The sequence below is a fragment of the Chaetodon auriga genome, chromosome 24 (genome assembly GCF_051107435.1).
Source record: "Chaetodon auriga isolate fChaAug3 chromosome 24, fChaAug3.hap1, whole genome shotgun sequence".
Classification (NCBI taxonomy): domain Eukaryota; kingdom Metazoa; phylum Chordata; class Actinopteri; order Chaetodontiformes; family Chaetodontidae; genus Chaetodon; species Chaetodon auriga.
In genome coordinates, this window is record NC_135097.1 from 8,092,243 (window position 1) to 8,101,713 (window position 9,471).

Sequence of the window (9,471 nt, forward strand, 5' to 3'; positions counted from 1 at the left end):
TATTTATGAAGTTTTTCAGTCCTGCTGTCAAAAATAGAAATCCCCAGCAGAGGGCGCCATCATTTCATGATGATGACGACGCATTAAAACAAAATACATTTCTTTTTCATCAAGATTGAGTACAAAATAAGACTTTTGAACATATAACAGTGTCGGGTTGCAGCCTGGATGTTTTGTTGTTAGGTCTAAGACTTGAGTGTTGAATCACAGGCTGCCAGGAAACATGGCAAGACAAACATGTTCCACATTTTAACAATTAAGGAAGCTCAATTATTCAGCAGCTGCCAGGAACCAGCAGGTCACAGTGACCATGTTGTCTCAGGTCAATGACCCTGGTGTTTACTCAGCTGTTCTCAAAGCCAAACATCTGTGACTTACAAACACAGTCTCGGCTTACGGTGTACAAAAGTACAAACTTATGTAAGCAATGACTTTATGATCAGAAAATGCACTTGTATTTCGGTCCAGTGATGCACTGGTGGAAAGTCCTGAGGCGGATAGAGTTGCTGGAAACAGTGCTGGTATCTGCAGCTCGGAGTGAAGCGGCACAGAAGGCCGCTGGTAATCCTAAAGAAAGTCACGTTCTTTCATTCATAAATCTACATTCACAAATTAGTTAATTAATGACCAACAACAATTTGTTGTTTGTAAAATTTGAAATATCCATGGTAGCTGTCTGAAGGACAATAGTGCAATAGTGTTTACCAGTTAGCTGGAGATGATGGGGCACATACACAATAGAGGGGACAGGGGCCCCGTCGGGGGGTGAATTAATTCAGTCATGCTGATCGGCCGAATCTATTGTACTACGTCATCTGTGCCTCCTTAAAAGAATATATCAGTAGATATACAGAGTGAAAGTTCAAGATTAATCATGTATGTGCTCAATTTAAACACGCTGGTAAGATTCACATTTTACATTCACACAAACCAAGACAATAAACAAGTTTTGTGCTTCTTAGTAAAACTTGATGGTCTGTGTAATAATAATAATAATAATAATAATAATAATAAAGAAATTTCCTGTCTTGCATGTACTGTGCATGCAAAGTAACCACACATCTGTGTATTGCTGAATAAAGCATTTAAATGCCCAGTGTTTCCTTTTAGGCTGACAGTACTGGCCTCAACATTAAACTGAGGTTACGATGTGTAACAGAGAGGAACTCACTGGCCCCTCTGAGCTGTCAAAGTTTTCACAGTAAGCTTCTTTCTTCACTTTGGGTCTGAATCTCTGAGGTATAACGCAAACACGTGCTGCAGCCTTTCGGTGCATCGTTATATTGGCTGGATGAAGGGCGTTAACGAGGCTCTTGAACCCTTGACCTCCACGCTGTTGCAGATTATTAAGGCTTATTATTTCACAAGATCATCATTAAACTCCTCGATGATTCACGCTGTACACAAACTATTCATCTGTTCCAACTCTGAATGTAAATCCTTCTCTTTGTTGTCCTGGTGGGAGCGTCTTTGAGGAGGCGGTGGATCTGTGCAGGAGAAGTAGTGCGGCAGAGTGGCAAAGGTTAAAGTAGCAAGGATGAGGAAACCGCCCGCGACCAGGAAAGAAGTGATGTAGTTGCCTGTGACGTCCTTGAGAAACCCTTGGAACAAAGAGACAGGAGAAAATATTCAGAAACTAAATGCACTGTGTAACGCTAGCCTCATGCTAATTAAGAAAAAGATTCACTGCAAAGTGCACTCGAAGCTGCCCTCATATGGCTTAGCAAGAGTTTTGAAAGGGTTCATTTATCTACATTACAAAACAAATTACCTCGAGTGAGATATCTGTTTCTGAGTGAAAAGAAGTAAAAAAAAAAAAAATTGTGGAGAGAAGCTTGAGGTGGACTTTCACTTGTCAAACACATGTGAACCAATAACATCAACTGCTGCTGCAGCAGAGCCTTCGTTACTGTTATTGGTGTCACCTCTGCTTTTCCTGCCGTGACAAGTCAACATGGGAACTTAAAGTGTTCTGATGCTGGAAAAAATGACACATTAAAAACAAGATAGACTTTTGATGGGTGATGCTCATTAAAAGCAAAAAATAATGTCTTAATCATCACTTATGACCTACTACAAGTGTGTGGCAGTGTCTGCTGTGCAGAGACCCTGCTCACTTTGCTGTGTTCAGGATGTTCCTGGTTGTCAATCTCTGGGCAGTGGGCATGTAGCCCCAGCCAATAAGAGTGTGCACGGTATGAGGGTGGACCAGAGGGGTGTACTGCAAAGTGGTATTATTGTGTTAGTGAGGTATGCAGAGCCTAAAGCCTGAGTTTTTAATGTCATGAAGGTGGCTCTGGTTAACCTGGACAGATCACCATGCTGCACACATAACCTGCTCCGGAAGAGTTTCAGATGTCAAATCTGCTCTAAAAAGCGTCACCTTTTCACTGATTCTTTCCCTGACGATATTTGCTATGAGCGATACGGATTCTCAGCTGAGGGAAGACATTACTCATGCAAACTTGCTGAGTCATATGTTTTACGCTGCTGGTATTGCAGATAATAGGACACACACTATAAAACTGGGGGAGAAAACTGGAGAGACCTGGCTGACCCTGGTTACTCCAGTTAATGTTTGACTACTTTTCACTTCACTGTGTTAACGTGTGTTTACGGACTGATTTAGGTCACTTTGGATAATGTGAAACAAGGTGAGATGGCCTACATTGGGAGATATAAATCATGCACCATCCCAGTCGGCTTCCTCGGTGTGCTCATACCTGACAGAGGTGTCCCCAGAAGCCCCGCGCTGCTCTCGATCAGCTGCAGCAGCCCGAGCGCCCCCATCACGCGCTCCACACCCACAATCATGGGTATCACTGCAAAGATCACAGAGGTCAGCGTACCGGAGCAGAAGCCGTAGAGGAGGCTGACCACCATTAGCGCAGAGTAGGATCCGGACAAGGTGCTCACAGGCAGCAGCATGATGAACACTCCTGCCAACGTTGTCCACAAGCTGAGTAAGTGAATCAGCCGGAAGTGACCCAGGTCTGAGAACCAGCCCGAGAACACACGGCCCAAAATGTCAGAAGCGCCAGCAGCTGACATGACAAAAGCAGCTTGGTACTCGGAGAAGCCAGTTTGGCGGCTGTGGGCCACCAGGTGGAAATACGGCACAAAGTAGCCAACGTTGAGAAGAGTGACGCCCAAGGTGTAGGTCATGTAAGGCCTCTCGAAGAGCAGCGACAGCTCCAGGTAGGAGGAAACTCGGTGCAGCAGCGAAGAACATGATGGCCTGCTCTCTGAATCCGCCTGGGGGGAGGAAAGGAAGCGTGAGCATCATCTTCACTGTCAACAAACAGTTTTTAAAAGCATTCATGTTTCTCAGCACAGCTTTACTATCACATCTAAAGGCTGCAGGTCAAACTGAGCAGCGCTTGGTTCGGTAAATTCTCTGTGGAAAAAGGAGCAGCTTCCCTTCATGCAGAGCAGCATATTGTGTGAGATTACGATACTGTGGATCAACAAACTCTTGCTAAGACACTTTTCAAAGTGGTAAAGATGTATTCTCATCTTTTAAGAAATCCAGTTTCTATGCGGTGTAACTATAAGCTGATACGACAGATGACGACAGTACGGTCTTATCCCACCTTTGGGGCTTTAGGGCGTCGCTGTGGACGGATGAGGGCCCCGCAGGGCACAATGTTGAGGCTGAGGCCCCCGAGAATCAGAATGGCCCCTCGCCAGGCGTACTTCTCCACCAGCAGCTGGAAGAGCGGATTGAAAGCAAAGGAAGAGATTCCGATGCTGGAGAACCCCAGTCCCAACGCAAGGGCTCGCCGCCGAGTGAAGTTAGCCATGACTGTAGCCACCATGGGAGTGAAGACCAGCCCCCAGCCCATACCTGCAGGAGAGGGGAGGAAAGAACCACATGAGAGGTCACGTTATTCAGCTGCAGTTAACTCAGCTAACAGTTAACCGGATAAACAAACACGACTTGCTTTGCTTTGTTTAAAGACTCTGATTACCTGAAATAGCACCCATACTGAGGTAGAGGTGAACAAGACAGGTGGCCTGCGAGGCAAGTATGAAGCCGAGTCCAGCGAGAAAGCCCCCCGTCATCACCACCATCCGGGTCTCATATGCATTACAGAGTGCTGCACCCAACGGACCTGAAAAACACACACACGCGTGCGCAGACACACACACACACACACACACACAGATCTCCATCAGTCAGGACTATCTAACATAAAGATAAACAGTCAGTTTACAGCTGCAATGTGCTGTGACGACAGCGTTGTGTTTATCTTGTGCTTTGTTCAGTGCTGCTTTCATTCAAACCAGAAAGGATCGTGCTGTTGAAACATCATCACGCATCTACTTTTATTTTCCCTGAAGTACTTTTCAGGTTGGTGAATCATCTTAGTCTACACGGTGCCATAGATCGATCCAGCACTGCGTTGAAGCTGTATGAAGTTTACACTGAGTGAAACATGTTTATTAAGGATCCACGATCCCATCAAACCTTCTGGCTGTATTATTTTTTCTCCAAACTCAGCCTGGCAGTTGTGGTATCTTTTGAAATAAAGTCCTGTGAGGTTGAACAATGTTTGGCTCTTCAGCATGAGTTTGTAATGAGTGACCCACCGTTGCTTGTCAAAGGTTAATGAGTTGCAGCCCCTTTTTCACAACCCAACCACAAAACAGCTCAGAAATTATTCTACAAACTGTCTTCCTCTTCAGTTACACCTCTTCCTGTGTGATTAGTGTAGATTTAATAATACATCTCTGTTACCTGGATAACAGAACGGCAACTCGTACACCAAAGATTAGCTAATTATTCGATCGACAACTGCTTTCCTCCATTTTATGATCACAGATTAATCAATGATGAAAACAGTTGTTACAAACAACACACTCATTCTTTAACGCACAGTGACTCACTGAAGAACTGCTGTGAAGCCAGGCCAATGGACGAGATCCAGGAGATGGCCTGAGCGCTCTCATCGAAATACTGCATGAACTCTACAAAGAAGATCCCCAAGCTGCGCATCAGGCCGAACACGAGGCTTGTGCTGACAAACAGGGCAGCGACCAGCACCCAGCCCCAGCCTCCGTCCGGGCCCTCGGCCTCGTAGCTCCGGCTCTCTGCTTTGGGCTTGAGGTTCGACATGTCTCAAAGAGACTGATCTGGAAAAGTGAAATAAATGCAGGTCAGCATGAAAGCAATGAGGAAGGCAGATTAGGAGAGGAAGTACCAAGTGCGTGAAGATATAAACCTCAGGAAATCCAAGTGACAGCTCCTTCCCTTAGTAACAGTGCAGCACAATTCTCAGACTCTCTGTGGTTGTCAATAGCTGTAATGATTAACTTCCCTCAGGCCAATAGATCCTCTGGCTGTGCTACATAAGTGTGACGATGCTCTTAACAAGCTGGCCTTCATTTGAGAAGATAAGGGTGAGAGGTGAACTCTGACAAGTGTTCAAAGATCAACTGTGAACAAATCTCTGTGTGGTCAATAGTGAAAGCCAAGAAAGCTCCTTTATCAACTTTCACTACACCTGTTTGAAGATTTCTGCTGTTGAAGTAAGACCATGACAGTAAACTCACGACTACAGCTCTGCATTCAACGATCCTTAAAGATTCTAGGCACCCACATCTCAACAACAACAGCACAGAGAATAATTTGACTTCTCCTGAGCCTCACTGGAAACATCCTCAGATCACAGTGCCTCCTAAGAGCCAGCAGCTTTCTGAAAGACGCGACTCAACCCCAACATCGTCTCTTCGCTCCGTTTTGCTCTCCGGTGCCATCTGGAAGGCGCTGCAGGGCCTGAGAGAGCCACACTTCCAGGCTCAAAAACAGCTTTTAGCCCAAAGCCATCAATGAACACACAAAACACCGGTGCAACATTGAGACCATTAGGCGTTTATGAGGGATTTGCAAAGTCAGATGCTTCTCTCTATGCTCCTTTTCATGATGGCATTATCACACTTTTAAGAGAAAAGGCGCTCCTCAGGCACCTTTTGAGCTGCTGACACTAACAAGCCGATCACGGTGCCGAGGCTGCTCTTCTGACACCGACCACAACTTTCAACTCTTTCCCCCATTTTCACTTTGGTTTCTTTTAAATCAGCTGTCAGCTGCTTTCATGGAAACTGTGCTTCCTCTTTGACCTCACCGATCAGCACAAAGTCACTGTCATGCTCTCAACAGGCACATAACTTCGATTTATCTGTCCTGCAGCAGCTTTCTGTTAACTTCACTGAACAAAAAGTGATGATAACTTGACTTTTTATTTCTGTTACATATTTCTTTACAGATATAGTGAGTAAAATCAGACAATAATTCAGATTATGTGCGCTGCTGGCTCAGCTGTGCAGTAGTGAATTGAAGCCAAAGCAACAAGTAGCACAGCACAGCCGCCTGATCCATTCCTAATCGAATGCAACTCACTTCACTGCTGCAGGAATTAGAGGAATTTGACCCAGCACTCTCTCAAACACGTGCACTGAAGGCCATCACGAAACACAAACTCGACTTTAAACACTTTATGGACTTCTAAACTGTATTTTCATGTGTACTGGATAATAAATGAAGGAGGTGCAGGAGGATCACACACACACCAGACTTCAGTGAGGCAAAAGCTGCAGGACAATGTGGGGTTTCACACCAGGATCATGTGCCTGGCCTTAGGTTTCATTTTTGCCAAGTATTTGTTTTCTGTGGTCGAGCAAACACAAGAACTGCTGCCAGCAACTCTGCGCTGGTGATGGTCAATGGTAAAACTTCTCCTTTTTATTTATTTAGCTCAAAATCACCAATTACAAATTCAGCTCAAAGGGCTGTAGTGACTGTTGAGGACACTGGTCAGGCCCTCTGTATCAGCGGTCCCCAGCCTCTTTTGCGCCACGGACCGGTTTCACGTAAAGCAATCATTTGCCGGACTGGCATAGAAACGAATAAAAACAAATTATAAAAAGTACAACTCACCATTATCCTGAATGTAGTCGTTGTAATTAGTGGGAGCCCTGCGTTTGTTTCTGGGTTGTTGTTACTGTTGGGGACCGCTGCTCTATATTGTTTTGAATTTACATTACGCAATACCAAGAAAGTAGTGATGCTGTTTTAATCATCCTCCTTACCACATGATCAACTAAAAACAGCACACAGACAGTATATTTAATGTTTCCCTTCATCGGCTTCATTTATTTTTGTAAATGTCTGCTTGTTCTGAATTTGATGCAGCCACACGTCTCAAACAAGTTGAGACAGGAGCAACTAAAGTTCTCCAAAAACACCTGTTTGGAACGTTCCACAGGTAAACAGGTTCACTGGTAAAGACCATTACCACACGGGCTGGGGAACACCTCGTAAAACTGTTGTTGTTGTTGTTGTTAAACAAGCAAATGATAGTGTATTCAGTTTGAATTCCGATTTTACAAAATGTCAAAACTTGACTTCTTTTTGGTGAACTCCGCACCAAAACTGCGTTGCCGAAGACTTAAAGATCGCACTTGTCCAGTAACCACAATAAACAGTAAAGGTTAATACAGTTTTTAAAGGAAGTCGTCGTCGGATGAGCACTTTCTGAGTAATTCTAATGTAAATAAAAACTTTTCAACCCGTTTAACACATCTCAAACTCGTGCACCACAATGGAAATCAATCTAAGTTTCACTCCATATGATTTCAATGATCAATTAGTTTGGTGCAGTTATAAACATGTATTGATTACATGGTCTTACACTGCTGACATCCGGGTGTAATGCACACAAACGCACCTGCAAACACGTCCCCTCTCCTCCTCCGAGCAGCAGCAGCAGCCTCACGCTGACAGTCGGTCAGCTTCATTCATGCTTAATTACACAGACACGAGCAGGTAGAGATGCGAGAACGCGCACCGGAAACTCGGCATGTGGCCTCTCCAATCATAACTCCACGTGAATGACGTAGGCTTCACACGGCGCTTGCGCACTGATAGTCGCACGCCGCTGTATTAATTACGAGAAAAACACAATGGTCGACACATGTTTGATTGTAATTCATATCGTGCTGATGTGGACGCAGTTCTTCAACAGTTGCTGACAAGGTGTTTACTGTAGCGGTGTGAGTGAAGTTTTGGTAACGTTTTCCGTCAAAAAAAATTAACCGTCTCAAAACCCGTGACTGGCTGAAACCTTCAAGACTAATCCTGCACGACTGGAAAAACATGTCAACTCTCGTCCATTCAATTAAGAGGGAACACTTGACAGCTTTGATGGCAGCTTGCAGTCTAACTCGACACCACTCACCCTCGGCTCGTCAGCTCTCTCTGGGGCCGCTCATGGTCCACAGCTGAGGTTCACTGCGGGAAACAGAAAAATGAAAGCATGTCTCTGTCGACATGAGCCGCGGGGACAAGTTCAACAGTCACTCCGGAGTCAACCGACCACGGCACGCGCGTGCGCAGTCTTCACGGGGAGGGGGGGCACGCGAGAAGGGCAGATTCGATAGTAGCTCACGCGCGAAAACCCACATAATGCCTTGGTGGGCATTATTTTTTAAATACCTATTACCGTTTGTGGATTTTAGCCTTTAATCATCGTTGTCAGCCATTTTTAAAATCAATTACAGTTGCACATTTCTCCCCCAATATTAAAAACAAACTTGGATGGAAGTGGATGAAAGGCCTTTAACATGACAGCAAGTTTCGCTTCAATTTAGTGAAAAGTTTTGTTTCATAGTTTCATGACAGTTTTCTTTCTCTTTCTCCTTTTACACCCTAAGAAATGTTTCAAGTAAACTGCATATTTCCTTAAAAATACACCCATGAGTAGGTGTTGTTCTTTACAGCTATAAAGTTGATGATTAATTGGAGTAATTGGTAGTTAGCTGTTCTATAAAACAAGGTAGATAAAGCACAACAGGAACAACAAGACCTTTTTACACATGAAAATAAATTAGGCCTAAATCACATAACACGGTGGGAGATTAAAAAACTACACTTGTGTGGGTGTTTCTAATACATACTTAAATAAAATGTGGTTTTAGAAATTACATTTACTGTAAATTATTCATTTTGTCATTGCCGTTGATGAATAGCTTGAATTCTACAGTACAAGTTAGATCAGGACCAGGAATCAACTAGACGTTAATTAGAGCCAAGCCTTGGGTTAGTTTACACTCAAACCTGTTTCTTCCAGTTCTTCCCCTGCAGGGGTTTTGGGAGAGTTTCTCCTCATCCAAATCTGGGTTTAAGGATATGGGATGTTGTATGCTGTGCAGATTATAAAGCCCCGTGAGGCAAATTGTTGATGATCTTGGGCTATACAAGGAAAACCAGTAAGAGGGGGGAACCCAAGTTGGCAACCAGGAAGTCAGCAGTTGTGGGAAATGCTGGTGATTTGCTCAAAGGCAGAAGGACAGAGATTAAAGAGACAATGCAGAGAGAATGAGGTTTTAAAATATGTCCCTCACTTGCCTTCATACAACGGCCACATGGCTTTCCACATGTTGAACACCAGAGGGAGCTATAAGGTCTAA

At 44.3% G+C, this 9,471-nt stretch overlaps 1 protein-coding gene across 2 annotated transcripts; it reads right to left on the minus strand.

Annotated features, from left to right (window-relative positions):
• Positions 1-31: 31 nt before the first annotated feature.
• On the minus strand, positions 32-8,350 carry slc16a13 (solute carrier family 16 member 13). 2 transcript variants are annotated; one of them, XM_076725507.1, is made up of 6 exons: positions 8,241-8,350; positions 4,891-5,136; positions 3,972-4,115; positions 3,594-3,847; positions 2,724-3,255; positions 32-1,601 (listed from the first exon to the last, which is right to left on the minus strand). In XM_076725507.1, exons 2-6 carry the CDS (start codon positions 5,117-5,119, stop codon positions 1,393-1,395), a joined length of 1,368 nt encoding a protein of 455 aa, XP_076581622.1. In that variant the 5' UTR covers positions 5,120-5,136; positions 8,241-8,350; the 3' UTR covers positions 32-1,392. The 2 variants fall into 2 exon arrangements, with proteins under 2 accessions (XP_076581622.1, XP_076581621.1); XM_076725506.1 differs by lacking the exon at positions 8,241-8,350 and adding an exon at positions 7,731-7,955.
• Positions 8,351-9,471: the final 1,121 nt, after the last annotated feature.

Excerpts from the sequence above, each read along its gene's own strand:
- slc16a13 (XM_076725507.1), bottom strand. The coding sequence starts at position 5,119 with ATGTCGAACCTCAAGCCCAAAGCAGAGAGCCGGAGCTACGAGGCCGAG. Across the intron at positions 3,848-3,971 it reads CAGTATGGGTGCTATTTCAG|GTATGGGCTGGGGGCTGGTC; the intron begins GTAATCAGAGTC and ends CCTCTCCTGCAG. Across the intron at positions 1,602-2,723 it reads TCTGGGGACACCTCTGTCAG|GGTTTCTCAAGGACGTCACA; the intron begins GTATGAGCACAC and ends CTTTGTTCCAAG.